We start from the raw sequence: 16,143 nt of genomic DNA, 5'->3' as shown, positions 1-16,143 counted from the left end.
ATATAGAATGCAAAGTGCATTCACTTTTCAAAAGGGCAACATTATTTCTAAGAATGTTTTGCAAGCAAACTTACCCATACATTCTCAATCTGCCATTACATTAGTGTCATCATCATCTTCATTATTATGAAATTATATTGATATGCATACATGCTACCACTAAAATTAGATCAGTTTTATGTCTCAGATTCAAGCACACGGTAAATTAGTTTTAATAATATGTGATGCAATTGCACATTTTGCAGGCAGGCACGTAATATATTTTACGATTACTCGGCTAACAATGTATGTAGGTTGTAAGAAGAAAATATCTGAGTTTACAGATTGTTAAGCTACGGAGTAGCCACATCCAGATTAATTTTTCTGACGACTCGCAATTATTTTTCACGCACTCATTGGAGATTTCAGTCCCAGTTTTTTTAAATATGGATTCTGTATTCTCCCTCCAAAATTCTGCGATCAACCTGTCTGACCTAGACGACCAGACACAAGCATTATGTGGGATTTTAACGTACCATTTTATTTCACATTACGATGTGGCTCATAGGAATCTCCTAAAATATTTTCATGCATCAAGTGCGATGGACTGCTTCGAGATTTGTAAGTTAAATCGTGTAATTTGCATACATCATAAAAGTTGGCTAACTGTATTTCGCATGTGACAGATATTTTTAAATCCTGTATAATAATTTCAAATCCTAATCCTGACATTATTTACCTTGTAGTACATCAAATCCGTCCGGACCTCTCCATATTAGGCGAACCTAGTAGGACAAAGCTTCTTTCTCGCCTGAATGCAAATTCAGAAGAAATTTTTCGGATCCTTCAAGTGGACCCCCTTCAATTGCAGGACCCTATTTATGTTGAGGTCGAGTGCAAGAGGTGCACGAAATATGGGAAGAAGAAAACACCTCGGTTCCTTCGTCGCCTTCTCAAGGTTTGGTCGTTCTTGTGGGATTAAAATTATTACTTGCGTAAAAAAATTACATATGAATATGTGCATATGCAGATAATAGTTTTATACAACATTTTATTCACGTCAACGTTTTATTCACACATTGAACATGTATATTGTTAATTTATGCCATTATAAAATCGTTTCATGAAGTTTTATATTTTGTAAATTACATTTTAAATTCAGTTAGTCACACTGAAGAATTTTCTTCTAAAATGCTCCAAACTTAATAATAGAATTTAGAGTTTAAATTGGATCTTTTGATATCGTCACAAACTTTTTATTTGTATTCAATTTTACAGCTTTGTCTAAATTAAATACATAGTGCTCAGGCATCCTTGCCGTGATTTTGTTTCCTTCGCCAAAATTCTTCTATTAATTTACAGTTATTCTGAAAGAATTCTAAATATTATATAGTATTTATAGTGTATGTATTAAATTCAGAATATTAAACAAATAAAATTGACACGACAAAATGATACTTAAATAAATGAGAAAATTTTATTGATAATAATAAACTATGTATGTATGTAACTATTTATCTAAGTTGTAAATTAATTAAGTATTTTAATTCTGTTAAACGCAGGCATAATTTCTGAAGCACGGCAAAGTAATTCATATAGGCAAGCAACTTTCAAAATTATAAAAAATAGCAGCGATGTGATTATCAACGTGCAAGCTGGGAAAATACGTAAAAAGTGTTTCCATCTTGAGCTTGGATATCCGGGTGGTTATCCTTGTACGTGCGAGAAATAGTTATTATATCTCTTCCCGAGTACTGTGGAGAAACCAAGGGTCTAGGCCCCTCCACAGAGGTCACACACAAGGGGTAGTGGTCATAGTTTCCCAATAGATCACATGACTAATATAAGGCCCCACACCTAAACGCACTATTAAAAAAGAACCAATAAATCATTACTCACCGCACTACCTATCAGTATGACTCTATCCGCAGGACAATAACGAACATTACCGTGTAGAAATGTCGTGGTAATAAAAAATTTACCACTCAGAACCCAGAGAATGCCAATTCGGTAGGTGAAATATTACAACATGCATAATACTACGATGACTGTTTATATGTAAATCTACCATAAATATAACAGCAAGACGGTAAACAGCCAAGTCAGTCCGTCTCCATGACAACGTTAATGGACTACGTATGTACTTTTCATACACGTGCATGCATATGTAAAGTCAAAAACCCGAGTTGAGCATTAATAGATTGCCTAAACATGACGACCCGTTGCCATTGGGAACCTTGTCAAGTTCCAACTCGGGCAACACTTGTTTAATTTTGCGTTGCTGTTGGTAAAGGGTTCAAATAACATTACTGCCAAAATCGTAAAATACTATATATTACAGCTTGAACAAATTTATATAAATTACGTTAACAACATCATTTTTAAAGAAATATGGCTTAGCTCTGAAGTTATTTGCCCGTGATGTAACTATTTCAAAAAATGGGAAACAATTATTAGCATAGTTTTTGTCATAATAAATTAAACAAGAGAAAGCTGGGACAGAGAGGATAAAAATGTCATTCGTCGATTTTGGAAGGGGTCCATGACGTACGATTTTTTTGAAACCTTGAGGAAATACACGTCAGTTATCCCTGAAGATATTTCAGAAATCCGAACACGGCCACACGCACTTTTGAAATTGTTAAAATTCATTAGAAAAGAGAAAGCAGGGTTTGGGGGGATAAAAATAGGACATTTGTCTATTTTGGAAGGGGTCCCCGACGTTCGATTTTCTTGAAACTTTCAGGAAATACTCTCCAAGTATCCCTGAAGATATTTCAGCAATCAGAACACGCCCGCGCGCACTTTACAAATTATGAAAATTCATTAAAATCGAGGGTGCAGGGCAAAAAACGACATTTTCGTATTTTTCAAAAGTTTCCCGCCACCGATTTGGCTGAAAATTTTAGGGAATTATTTAGAAGTGTTAGGGAACACATTTCAGTCGTCAAATCATCCCCAGCGACAGCGGGAAAGCTTAAAAATTAAAAAATTTAAATTCTGGGCTGGGCCGGGCTAACTTCCTATACATGTGTTTCGGTCGACAGGGGTAAATGCTTGAGTAACAAATTCATTTATTATATTTACATAATAGTAAATTGAAATTATGCAAATTACTGAGGGTGTCCATTACGAGGTGGCATGTTAGTATAGCAACAAACAAATTTACTTTTGAAAATGAACAGTGACATTATTTGTGTCTGTCACCTACATAAAAATTTGCACATTTTTACGCAAGAGAAATATGCTATTGAACATGGAAACCCCGTATCGTCGAAAATGGGCAAAGTAAGATTTATGGAAATTAGGTGACACGCACAAATACTTCCACTGTAAATACTAGGCCTGGAAATTTGCAAGTTCGTGAATGAATTTTCAAGCCAATTTTTTTGCAAACGTTTATGTTACTATGTAACAATGCGAACTCGTCAATACCTCAATTGATTCATTATTCAAACTCACTTGATGTCTGGTACGCATTTGGATCCGAATTCTGGAATCCCAACTCTCTCGCGGCGGACATCCAATCTTTTATTATGGGTTCATCAAGTGGAGGAGTGACCGCTAAGGGTCCCCCAGTTCCATGGTACTTGGCTACATACAAATTTAGGGGGATAAATAAATATCTGAATTTATCACTTTAACGAACTCTAAGGGTATTCAGTATTCCTTAGTATTTTTCCCATTGTAAAATATGAAGTTACGATGGTGACGAGATTTTGTATGTAAGAAAAATTCCGTCACTAAAAAGGTTACGATTTTTACCCCTTGTTTTTCTTCGTATACTATTTTACGATACGAAGGATATGTACATATGAAGGAAATTCTGAATACCCTCTCTAATTCAGTCTGGTTTTTGTAACCCAGTAAACTCTGTGATATTTGTAAACTAAAAAAAATAACTTTTGAAAAATTGAGAGATTACTGGATTACAAATTTCTTCGTGAGCTACGCGTCTCATCCCAGCGTAGAATTAAGGACATACGGTCAGGATAATTTCCACTGTAATCCTCCGACTTTTTGAAGTATGGCAGCACATTTTCATACGACCAGGACAGATCTCCGGTAAGCTTCGCCCAGTTGTCAAAGTCATTCGGATTTCCTCTCATGTACGCCATGACATTCAAGCTGCTCGTACCACCCAGCATTTTCCCCCTCGGCATTTGGACCGACTAAATAATGCGTGCCACATATGAACTGTTTATGATATTTCATTTCAAATCGTAGGTTCGATTTGTTTTCGGGGAAATGGGAGGAATAAGATCCCGGAAAATGGGGAAATAAAATTCCAGATAATGGTGGAAGTAAAATCCCAGAAAACGCGGGGGGAAATCCCGGGAAATTCCTAAAAATAGACCCAAACGAGGTCCATCAAAAGTCCTCGAAAATTCCCAAAAAAGTTCGTAATTTCCTAAAAAAATATGCTCGGAAAGTCTCGGAAATTAAAACAAATTTCCGCAGGATATCTGACGCAATTTTTTTCTTGTTTTCGTCCCCCGCTTTCCCAGCAAAGGCATTTGTACCATAAATCGAACCCACGCATCAGATGCAAATACTGAATTTTCTTACGTAATTTTTGCACGCTTGACAGGAAGTAGTTGATGGCTCGGAAGCCGTGAGCCAGTCGGTGGCAGGATGATGTATGTTGTACAACGACAAGGCTGGGATTGAATTTAACAGGGTGGGATTACCACCAGCCTCCAGTAGCAGGACTGATAAATAATTTCATAATCTCAAAAAACAATTTTTTACACTATAAATAATCCGGTAAAAAAGTATTACCAGCTAGAGTATATGTGTGTGTATGTGACTCTACCGTCATGGAAATAAATTTGTGGTAGTACATAAGTTTACTACCACGCTGGTAATAAGTTGATTTTTAATGTATGGGACTTCAAAATATTTTCAGTTTGGTAACAAATTTCAACCAGTCAATAATAAATTTACTGCCATGGCTGTATACTCTTTTAGAAAAATGGTATTGAATCATTACTCTCCGGAGTACATATGTACATACCCAGTACCCGCAAAAGAACTGTCATAAGGAAAACCCATTGTAGCTAACCCAATTTATTGAATTTCGAAAAAATAAGTATAAAATTGAAAAGCCAATGAAATTTCGTATAAGAAACACTATTCACTTTTCAAAATGTCAATCTTTCAGGCTACACGAGCCAGAAGTCTTGGTATCAACCACTCGATCGGAGTACGCAAGCGTTCCAGGGGAGATTGGCCTTATTTCTAGACCGTTGAATTTTTTATGGATTCCAAACTTGTGTGGAGTTTTACACACACCCCTAGCTCCAGTTTGGAAAATATGTCATAGTTCAGAAGCCTAAGCTTCGGCGGCAGTGATTTTTTTTCTTGATCCGAACTGGAGTTAGGAATTTTTGATTTCAACCACCCAATTAACATCTTGGCCTCATGAATAGGACGAGAGCCCTGCTTGAATGTCACTTCGCTGTTTTTGAATAGGTTGTGGTTCACGGGTCTCGCAACTCGCTTGAAAACTGAAAAAAAAATTTTTGATACGACATTTTACCCCCAGAGGAAGAAAATCCACTTTTTCGACCCAGTCCAACGCATGTCCAATCAAAAAATCGTAAAACCAGAATGGTAGGTACGGTGAACATTTTTGAAATTTTAACGAATAGTCTAGACTGCTGGGGTGTAGAAACGGTATTTCTGCTATTTTATTTGGCCTCACCCATAAAGTTTGGCTCATTTGTTGAAAATATCCGTTTCCATTTTTCAAGCTCGTACCGCATGATCAGCGCCCGGGTTCTGATGGGTCTGTTTATACTTGGCGTGTAGTTAGGAAGTGTTTCTCCTCATGTCTTGAAGGCATAAGTCCAAGGTCCAGTTTATGGGCCCGGGACTTACTTTTACTTGATCCATTCATTTGTGAGGGAAATATTCTTAGGGCTCGGCATAGATTCGGACGAATCCAGTTTTTTGCGCCTTGGTTAATTTTGGTAACCTTTTTGGCCGTCCCCTTCCACTTCTTTTGCGGTCATCGACACTGCCAGTGTCACTGCATCATTTTATGGTACGGTCGACCATCTTACAATCAATTCCGATTTTTACTGAACAATTTAAAAATGTCGATTGTCATGCTCACTAAAATGTTGCTGAAAAATAGAAACAGGCCAAGTTCTCAGATCTGGGTCGCAAAAATTTTTGAAACATAGTTTCTGAAGGACAACTGCATGGAGATTTCAATAAAAAATAGTACAACTTTCTAAAAAAAATTGTTCGCCTGCTTAATTTACCCGGGAAATCTTATAACAGAACTTTAGCCGGTACTAGGTATATGATTCAGTCAACACTGGTATTAAATAACGTCCATTAACGATGGAAAAACTCACCACTCAGAAACGAAACCATTACCAATAGGGTAACAAGTTATTATTAAATCAATACTAGTACGGAGGATATATGTGGCTGCACCACATTTTTATTTAAAACTATAGAGTCACATATACCGACGCATATATACAATCCAGGTGGTACTTTGCTACCGGAGTGTATTTTTTAAAGACTACCTGTGAAATTTGGATTTGCTGAGAGTCGATTCGCCACGACTGCTCCTGCTGAACTTCCTCCCACTTTAAAAAATACAGATTAAGATCACACTCAATTTCTGAATATATAATTTTAAATTTGAACATATTTATTTAAGACAAACCAACAATGAAGTCATAATTATTACACGAACGAAGCAATGGGTTGGGATTCACCACGGAATCATAACCGTGATTAAACAAGGCTAAAACTGTCGTAATTCTGACAACTAAGTTTTTCAAGTTGGCAATCACTATCGTCGGTGTTGGAATGGTGTTCAGAAATTGTAAAATTGAGTTGGACGGACCCATTTTGTTTGTGTGGCCGACACCGAAACTTAATATGTAATGCGATTTTTGGTTAATGTTTTACTTATTTAGAGGTCCTTATATGCCAAAGATGTGTGGAAAATTCCTACACAAATTGTATAACATTAAGTAAAATGTAACCTTAACAAGGTTTATGTAAGTGATATGCAAATACATACGTATGCATCTACCTAACAAGACGGCATGCTTAACGTTATTATAAATAGAATGCATCGGAAAAGTTTGACTGGAGAAGAAACTCAAAAATTTTCAATTATTGCAGTTGAATACGTCTCACAAGGGACACTCACGACCTGTCGTTTGAGTCGAGAGTACCCACTATGTTTTTTAGAATCTACTAGGACCCCAGATGAAGGATTCATTCTTATTTCCGTGTAAAACTCATATTTGGCGCCATGGCGCGGCGCCAAACTTAAAAATTTGCATTTTCGACCAATTTCAAACCCCCATAACTTTTGAAGTTTATGTCGGATTTTCAAAATTTTATGCTTAAAATGATCACAAAAGTCGACATTTTTGAGAAAAAAATTAAAATAAAAAATTTTCAATTTTTGAAATATTTTTAGCATTTTTTCGACGAACCCCCCCAGCCAACAATTCTTTGTGTTTTCGGGATCAATTCGGCCACAATTTTCGACCTATTCGGGATCGATTTCTTGACGATTCGTGCAGAAATCCCGAAGAAATCGGTGGGAAATGTCCGCAGAATCTTACAGATTTCTTGACGATTCGTCACGAATTTTTACGCCGAATTCTGTACGAATTCTTTGCGATTCTTGCAAGACTTCGTGTTGATTTCTGATAGAAATCCTAATGAATTTTGTACGAATTCTGCCCGAAATCACTACGATTTACATTGAAATGAAAAATTGGATAAATGATTTGTTCTTTTGAATTATTTTATTGCTTAGATGACCATAACAAAAAATAAGCTAATTATTTGTAAATTAATTCTGTGATGATGGCGAGGACAGGTTGTTGCTGACTGGCTGTTTCCTGTGAAATTAAAACAGGTTTTAAATATTTTGCACAATATATTGATAATAGCAAAAAACTTGAAAATTTGAAGCAAAATTTTATTGCAAAATTTAATGGCAAAGAACATAAAACTCACTTATTGCTTTTATACATATGATCACGGTCCTAAGTCAACTCCTTCGAGATTCCGTCATCAAATTTTGCAAAGTCAGGTAGCAAAGGGCTCATCAGATTTGCTGCACCCCCTAATAATTAAAAAATTGTAATAAATTCAAGGGAAGAAATCTATCCTAATTATATACACATAATATGATTCTCCTTAGTTATTCCTACTTACTGTAAAGGATATCTTTGATATCTGCCGGCGTAGAAAGCGAAAGCTTTTTCTTCATTCCTTGTAGACTATATTTTGGCAATAAATCGTCAGTCAGCAATTTTTTCGGCATCTTGCAAATTACATCGACTTCCTCTTATCCTCTCACTCCTCCAGAGACGATGGTGATCTGAATACCCCAGAGAACAATTACCAAAAGCAAAACGAAATAGAGATAAAACTTGCTACAACATTTTACAAAATCAAATACTTACCAGGTCCGAATTTGGAGAGAGGATTTATTATTCAGATAAATTTCCAAATTATAGTTGTTCTTTAAAATCCTGTTTCTGTCTGATGGAGAGCAGTAATAAATTGCGTGGCCTCATGGCCACCTCGAAGAACAGACTGCGGCCTTAGTTAGAATTCCTTAAAAATTCGTACACTCTAATTGAGATTACCGAAATCTCCAAGAAATCGTGACGAACTCGGGCTATCTTTCTGTCTAAATTCGATCAAGATTTTCTTTTAAGAATTCGGAGTGAAATCACAAAGAAATCGGAACGAATTTCGGTCACCTTTCGGCCTACATTCGTTGAAGATTTTTCTGTGCGAATTCGCAGTGAAATCGTATCGAATTCGTCAAGAATTCTGGCAGCTTTCGAGCTCGGTGTAATTTCGACCTGTTCGTACAGAATTATTTCAAAGAATTTTGGCCGAATTGTTGGCTGGGCCCATTTCTATGAAAATTACGAAATTTTGCGAAAAGTTAAAAGCGATAATTTTGGAAAAAATTTCATGGGGTAAGAAAGTTGAACTCCTTGTCATGATTTTTGCCAAAAATTTTGAAAATCTGTCCAGGATTTCAAAAGTTATGGCGGTTTCAAAAATAAAAACATTCAAATTTGGCGAATTTGGCGCCACGGAACGACGCCAAATATGAGTTTTACACGGAAATATGAATGGATCCTTCATCTGGGGTCCTACTAGATTCTAAAAAACATAGTGGGTACTCTGGACTCAAACGACAGGTCGTGAGTGTCCCTTGTCAGTCAGTATGCAAATGTGGTTGACAACGTGAGACGTATTAGGGGACGTTCATAAATTATGAAACGTAAAAATGGCTATTTTCTAGACCTTTCTAACGCGTGTCACATAGGCATCATTGGAGCTTTATATCCCCCCTCCCCCTCTCGAATTTATGAACGTCCCCTTAAATGTTTTCCGCATTTTAAGGTACCGAAAAGTCAACTTATGTAAATAATTATGCTCTCATCAGGTTTAATTAATGCATTCATAGAGACTAATTATTCAACGAGGGGATTGGGTCCAATTATTTCGCTGTATGTACCCCCAGAAAGTACTGTAAATCTGAATTCTATTAAAACTGCCAACAAAGTGTTAGATAGGATATACAAATATATATTAAGGAAATGTATATTCTGGAAATATGTATGGCTTAATTGCTAAGTTTGGAGCACTTGTGGTAGAAATACAGGTACCTGATTTGCATACCAGTCCCATGAAAATATCATGCCACCTTATTTACTTAATCATTAATGAGTATGTATACATACTCTAAATAATCCAGTAACAGAGAATTAAGGACTTACCGAAGTGCATATCTGACGTGACTTTACTGCTATGGTCATCAATTTATTACCCACCATTTTTATTTTCTATGTATGTATGTACCTTCAAAATTACACTTGTGTACTATGAATCTCTAGACAAGTGGATCTAGACACCTCAGTGCAAACTTTATTCCCTATTTGAACCCAATTTGAATGCGTACTCAAATTTAATTCGATCAAATAACACAATTATGTATGTATGTACTGTCCTCGTACTCTGCTCTGTCACCTCATTTGCATATTTTAACGCATTCGTGAGTCATAGAGTTTACTCAACATGGAAAGTCTGTATCGCCGAAAATTGGCTATTGAGATTTGAGGTGACACGCCTAAATGCGAGGATAGTATGTGTGTACGTGCGTAGTTTTAAGAAACAATGAAGGACCGACAGATCTAATTAATAAATATACAAGATACAAATTCTATCTGTAGTTATACATATATAAATATAAGAATTAGATATTAGATAATTATAATATCTTGACCATCCATTAATGATATCGTTAAAGATATTCGAGTCATTACTCATCAAGGTAATTTTTGACGATTTTAATTAGGTTATGCAAGCTTCCAGCTCTCCAATTTTGAAGGTATCAAAAAATCAAACAGGTTGTCTTTAAACGTATGCAGCCAAACTAGCTTATATATGCATTTAATTTGCATACATATGTACCTATGCAACATTGCATGCACTTTGTCCTCACAACAATTTATTGCATGGACATACATAAACCTCAGAGCTTTTGAGTTATGGCTTGACGTGTCATACAAAATTAAGTAGGTATCTTGTAGTGCCTTAATGTGCATGAAGCCCTAATGATTTCATGCAATTACTTCATGTTTTCCTGTAATTACCTACAGTGAAAAATTGCTCCTTGACATAATGCGACTACATATTTTTCTATTTAGGATATTTTTAATATACATAAAGAATCTTCACATTTGGCATGCACATATTGTTATACAAATTACAAATAATCTTACTGATTGCTAAGGCGATTTCCGAATATTGGTTTTTCTACATTTAATATTTTTTATAGTATATATACAATGTTTACCATGTTCTAAAGACGACACCAATTTTTCTGAAAAGTTGTAAAAAATGATTATTGATGATACAAAGCGAAGGTTTAACATTTGTGTGGTGAGAGTATTCTGTAAATATTGTTTCTCAAAGGTAAAATAATCACAGTCCTTTTATGATATTATGATTTTATTTCGATGTATTTACATAGTTCTGTAATTTCTATCGCTTTTGATGGAGAGGCTGATTTTGTGAAATAAAAACATCCCGAGTTGTTTTGCCAGCAAAAAGATGCTTTTGCGGCGATTCTATTCTAAGAAAGTCTAAGATTTAATCCTAGGTCGATGCCATCTTAATTAATTAAATTGTAAGATCGATAAATGAATCTATCCGTTCGTTAGTCCGAGTATCACTTGCGATTCGCGAAAACCCGAAGTTTCTCACAACGACATCCCTATAACATTAATTCTACAAGCAAATTCTCCCCCCGTTTGAAATATGCAAATAAGTGTTTTGTTTCCTTGGTCGATACATACGAACAGCTAAATTGGCTCTATGAATAATCACCCAATCACTTATAGAATCAACACTACTCTATTTATGCCGTCTACCTCGTTACGATTGTATATTTACTTGTTGATAACGGGAAAAATAAGGCGAATTAAACACCAAGTATCCTTAATTAAAGGGACAAAAACTACGTACGTACAACAAAAGTTCATCACCAATTCTAAATTTGCAGTACGCCCGTAGCTCCCAAGATGTACACAGCATACCTCAAATTCCTGAAATTCCATCTTCGCGCTTGTAAATTTACACAATGTCTACCGCTAGAGTTTGACAAGAGGTCGGGACGTGTCATTCTGACCAAAAATGTACGTCAAATTCGCACATTTCGTTTCCAATGTGTACTCTCCTTTACCTATGTGGGGGCAATGTTTGTCAATATTTGCTTCGGGTGGCTCTCGTTAAGTGAAAAATTTCAGGGCTTCGTCTTCTTTTCTCTGTTTTTCTTTTGTTGCATTCAAAGGTGGAATTGGAACCTGGATATTTCAGGGATTCAAATGTTCAACTCGTTTCTGGACTATGAGAAATACGTTTTAGTGGGTAAGGTGATCCGAATTTTATGAAATCGGATGCACTATTAGAAATCTGGTATATTTAGGCAGGTATTGGCTTCTCGGTATTAAAGTTGCCACCGTTTGGTATGAAAATTATACCGCTCGATACAAATTTACCACCGATGCGGTAAAACTTTAATACCAGTCTATTAGTACCTAGTTTTACTTGTCATACCGCTTTGGCGGAGTAATACACATATGACTACAGCGTCATATTAGTTTAATATTGGACTTCTAAGAGTGCAGTACAATTTTCGAATTATTTACTAGACAACCAACCCCCGCTGCTGACCCTTGGCGCTAAAATGATGCGGATTTTCATACCTACGGCGGAATTCTCTCTACCTGTAATTGTCCTCCTGCTATTCTCACTACTGACGTATGCCCCTTGTACGGCTCCATTCATCGTGTCGATGCAACAATACTGCAACAATGGGATGCAATTCAGTGCAGTACGGTTGACCTTGCATCTATTCGAAGCGTGGATGGTTTGGCATATCCTGATGGCTGGAGGGACCTGGATCATCTACGCATTTCTTACCGGAGTCGTGGCCATATTGAGCATCGTCGGGATCCTGGAGGGGTAAGGTTATAAATAAGACGGTTAAGCGAAATGTATATGTACATAGTGGGGTCATAAGTTCCCCTGAATGCATTTCCGGTGATAAATATCAAAGTATTAAAGCTATCGGTTCGAAATTTTTATGGATTAACAAGGTATTAATATTGTTTAGAAATCATAACTTCTTTTTCAAGATTTCGTCCAAGGGCTTTTTAGATAAGACATAACTCGTGACGGCCACTGCTCGATCGTGGTACGCGCCAATTTTCGTGCCAAAAGTATTTCAGACTTTTCAGCGTTGGCGAAAAATTAAATAGAAAAAATGGCCAGATATTTGTTCTACGGAAGTCTGACATCCGTTTAAGTATGCGGAAGTCAATACGAAGTCATCACCATGGTGTGAATGGGAGCAAGTTGCCTGGAGAAAGGAAATCTCTGTTTTTTACCGCAAAGTGTAAAAGTTGGAGCCAAGAATTATTTTCAGAGTGTCCTAGAGCCAAACGTTAATAATCTGTACCCTGGACCCTCCGAAAATCAACATTGGACCTTTCAATAAGACTAAGTTCCTGCGCAAGGTCCAAAATTGTCCAAAACTTGCTTCAGACGAATTTTCATGACTTTTTTTATCCGTAGAACGGTGCTCAGCATCTGCAGATCTTCATGCGCTAAATTATGACTGGTGATCAAAATAATAGATATAGATATGCTCTAAATCTCACCCAAGTGTGCAAGGCCTGAGGTCACACTTACTTAAGATCTGGGCGCTTTTCCCACGAAATCCGCGCGTGCCGAGATCGAGCAGTTTCCGCCACGACTTATGCGTTGTGTACAAGCCCGAGGAGGAAATTGTGAAAAAGAAGTTATGATTTATAAACAATATTAATACCTTGTTCATCCACAAAAATTTCTATCAGATAGCTTTAGTACTTTGCAATCTATCACCGGAAATGCATTCACGAGAACTTATGGTTGGACTGTGTACACTTATTGTTGCACCTCATTTGCATAAATCTCACATTGCCCATTTTCGGAGATACGGGCTTTTCATGTTGAATAAACCGTAGTAACGTTAGAAGTAGCTCACCCTGTAATAATGATTTGGTTATAACTTGCCCCAAAGGTGCAGAAAAATGCAACAAAATAGATACATAATTTTTTGCAATTATGCACCAATGGTGCAGAAAAATCCAACAAAGTGGATCAATAATTTTTATGCAATGTTGCACCAATGGTGCAGAAAAATTAAACAAAATAGATCAATAAGTATTATGCATCGAGAAGAGTCCAAAAATTGTGCATCACTGGTGCAGAATTACCTACCAACGATCAACGATAATTTTGAAAAATTTATGTCAAAATTGTATGATCATTTCTCCCGGATATTCTGCATTATTGGTGCGTTTTGCGTCCTTGCCTCCAATTATTTCGCATCATTTTGTGTTCCCGATTGTTAGATATCAATGGTGCTATTAATTTATTAAAAAATTTGATTCGGTTTGTTCAATACCAATGGTGCGCCTAACATATTCAATAATTGTCAAGGGGATTTTTAATTAGCATCAATTCATGCAAAAAAACTCGTTAACAGACAGACGGACAGACGGACGGAAATGAGGAATTCAATAGCTCTCGTGCTACGCAGGGCGAGCTAATAAACCGTGGTAACGTTAGAAGTAGCTCACCCTGGAATAATGTGTTGGTTATAATTTTGCACCGAAGGTGCAAAATAAGCGGACAAAATAGATGCATAATTTTTACATAGTTTTGCATCAATGGTACAGAATAAACGGGAAATAAAAGAAATTTGCTATAATGTTGTACCAATGGTGCAGCCAAAATGGTAAAAATTGGGACTAAATTTTGACACGATTTCGAGGTTGAGTCCATCGCTAACTAGAACTTTCAGTTAATTCTAACAATTGGTGCAGAATACATCGATTTCTCCAATTATTTCGTACCATTTTGCCTTAACGATTTTTTGATACCAATTGTGCTACAAATTAGGGTTAAAATAGTCTTGGGACTTATTAATTAGCATCAATTGATGCAAAAAACTCGTTAACAGACGGACAGACAGACAGACGGACGGACAAGAGGAATTCAATAGCTCTCATGCTACGCAGGGTGAGCTAATAAGTAAACTCTATGTCTCTCGCTAATGCGTCAAAATATGCAAATAAGGTGACCGGCTATAAAAATTCCACTCTACCCTATAAACAACAAGAAAATACTTTCTACTATCTTTAAAAACTAAAATTTTATATCATTCCGCCAGGAAAATCAAGACAATCCAAACCGAAGCGAATATGAACTCCTGCATAAAATTTTACCAGCGCATCCAAATCCTGCAAACGTTAATGAATTCCTTCCTCCGTGACCGATTGCTTCCAGTGATGATGCTCTTCGTCCCAGGGATCCAGGTAATCGCGCAGTACGTGACGATCGATCACCACTCGGACATCACGATGCCTGGCTTTCTGATCTTTCCCCTTATCGGGCTGAATTGTGGGGCGAACAATGTGCTCGCCTTCACGTTGGCGTCATTCGTTAACTCAGGGTCGGAAAAGGTCATGGCGACCTTGAGGAAAAAATCGAGCCAGTTAAGGGGGAAGAAAGCCTTGATGAAACGACAACTTCGAGGCTGTACCGCCCTCCAGGTAAAATTTGGGTCGAACTATATCGATCGCGGGACTCCATTGGTCGTGCAGACATTCTGCATCAATCAGACTGCATCGCTCACATTAATTAAGGAGGGAAAATCAATTCGATATTAACAAAGTGTGTCTGTTAAATTTAGAAACATAAATACTTTGTAGAATAATTTTCGGAAGATATGGATGTAATTATTCAAATAATATTCATTACGTTAAGCTTCGACGTAAAACTCATATCGATATCAGGAATATGAAACACTACGTATTATGTAGATAAATAGGTCAGACTGGGAAGATTCAACGTTAATTAAAGAGTCCTATGATTTATTTTCCAGAGTTAATGAATTTTTAATTGGCGTGACATTTATCATTTGCTTGCAAATCAAGCAGATTCGAGTTTGATATGGAACATCGTGATGATAATATTAATTAAGGGACATGATTAAGTAAATAAGTATGACGGGCAGGGACACAGGTTTGTAAAATTTTAGTTTCTATAAAAACGGTGCAAAATTTTCAAAATATTTTTATGTAGGCAATGTACCTTTTTTAAATATTTGGTTAATATATGCATGTGTATGTAGATACGCTGGCATGTATGTGCGTATATGTGATATTGTACTATATATGTATGCTCATATATTTATGTACATAATGAAGAATATAATCAACTGTAGCGCAATCCCATGCCTGACATTAATATATAATTGCACACATTAATTCATCAACAACTCACTACTCCAATTATGCAAGTGTTTCTTCACTTACCAGGCTGGTAGTAATGTTACACACAAAGTTGACAGTTTGTTATCGAGTTTAGTTCATTCTGATTGGTAATTTGATTTAGAAACAAGTTCGGCTATCGTGGATATTTGAGAATGAATTATTACGAGATGCTAACGTAGGGTATTTTTGTCATATTTTAATACGTGCCACAAAACGTTATGAAATAAAATAAAATATTCAAAAAATAAATTTTACTTAT

General features: G+C 36.4%; 2 protein-coding genes and 2 long non-coding RNA genes across 5 annotated transcripts; 2 read left to right on the top strand and 2 right to left on the bottom strand.

Annotated features, from left to right (window-relative positions):
* The first annotated feature begins 342 nt into the window (after positions 1-342).
* LOC118438234 lies at positions 343-1,918 on the top strand. The gene is made up of 2 exons (XR_004836667.1): positions 343-600; positions 726-1,918. It is a non-coding gene; the product is annotated as an uncharacterized LOC118438234 (long non-coding RNA).
* LOC110850535 (glucose dehydrogenase [FAD, quinone]) lies at positions 1,214-6,996 on the bottom strand. 2 transcript variants are annotated; one of them, XM_035858135.1, is made up of 6 exons: positions 6,668-6,996; positions 6,525-6,587; positions 4,549-4,691; positions 3,965-4,151; positions 3,442-3,573; positions 1,214-3,035 (listed from the first exon to the last, which is right to left on the bottom strand). In XM_035858135.1, exons 1-6 carry the CDS (start codon positions 6,852-6,854, stop codon positions 2,995-2,997), a joined length of 753 nt encoding a protein of 250 aa, XP_035714028.1. In that variant the 5' UTR covers positions 6,855-6,996; the 3' UTR covers positions 1,214-2,994. The 2 variants fall into 2 exon arrangements, with proteins under 2 accessions (XP_035714028.1, XP_021953661.1); XM_022097969.2 differs by having other exon boundaries at positions 1,214-1,845; positions 6,668-6,970.
* Positions 5,034-6,511, bottom strand: LOC118438238. Its single transcript, XR_004836668.1, has 2 exons — positions 5,687-6,511; positions 5,034-5,489 (listed from the first exon to the last, which is right to left on the bottom strand). It is a non-coding gene; the product is annotated as an uncharacterized LOC118438238 (long non-coding RNA).
* Positions 6,997-12,243: 5,247 nt separating the features above from the next.
* Positions 12,244-16,073, top strand: LOC118433837. Its single transcript, XM_035846154.1, has 2 exons — positions 12,244-12,525; positions 14,780-16,073. The coding sequence occupies exons 1-2, from the start codon at positions 12,248-12,250 to the stop codon at positions 15,276-15,278; spliced, it is 777 nt and encodes a 258-aa protein (XP_035702047.1). The 5' UTR covers positions 12,244-12,247; the 3' UTR covers positions 15,279-16,073.
* Positions 16,074-16,143: the final 70 nt, after the last annotated feature.

The sequence above is a fragment of the Folsomia candida genome, unplaced genomic scaffold (assembly GCF_002217175.1).
Source record: "Folsomia candida strain VU population unplaced genomic scaffold, ASM221717v1 Fcan01_Sc001, whole genome shotgun sequence".
NCBI lineage: Eukaryota > Metazoa > Arthropoda > Collembola > Entomobryomorpha > Isotomidae > Folsomia > Folsomia candida.
Note: the sequence above shows the minus strand (reverse complement) of the source record. Positions and strands in the feature narration are given on the sequence as shown.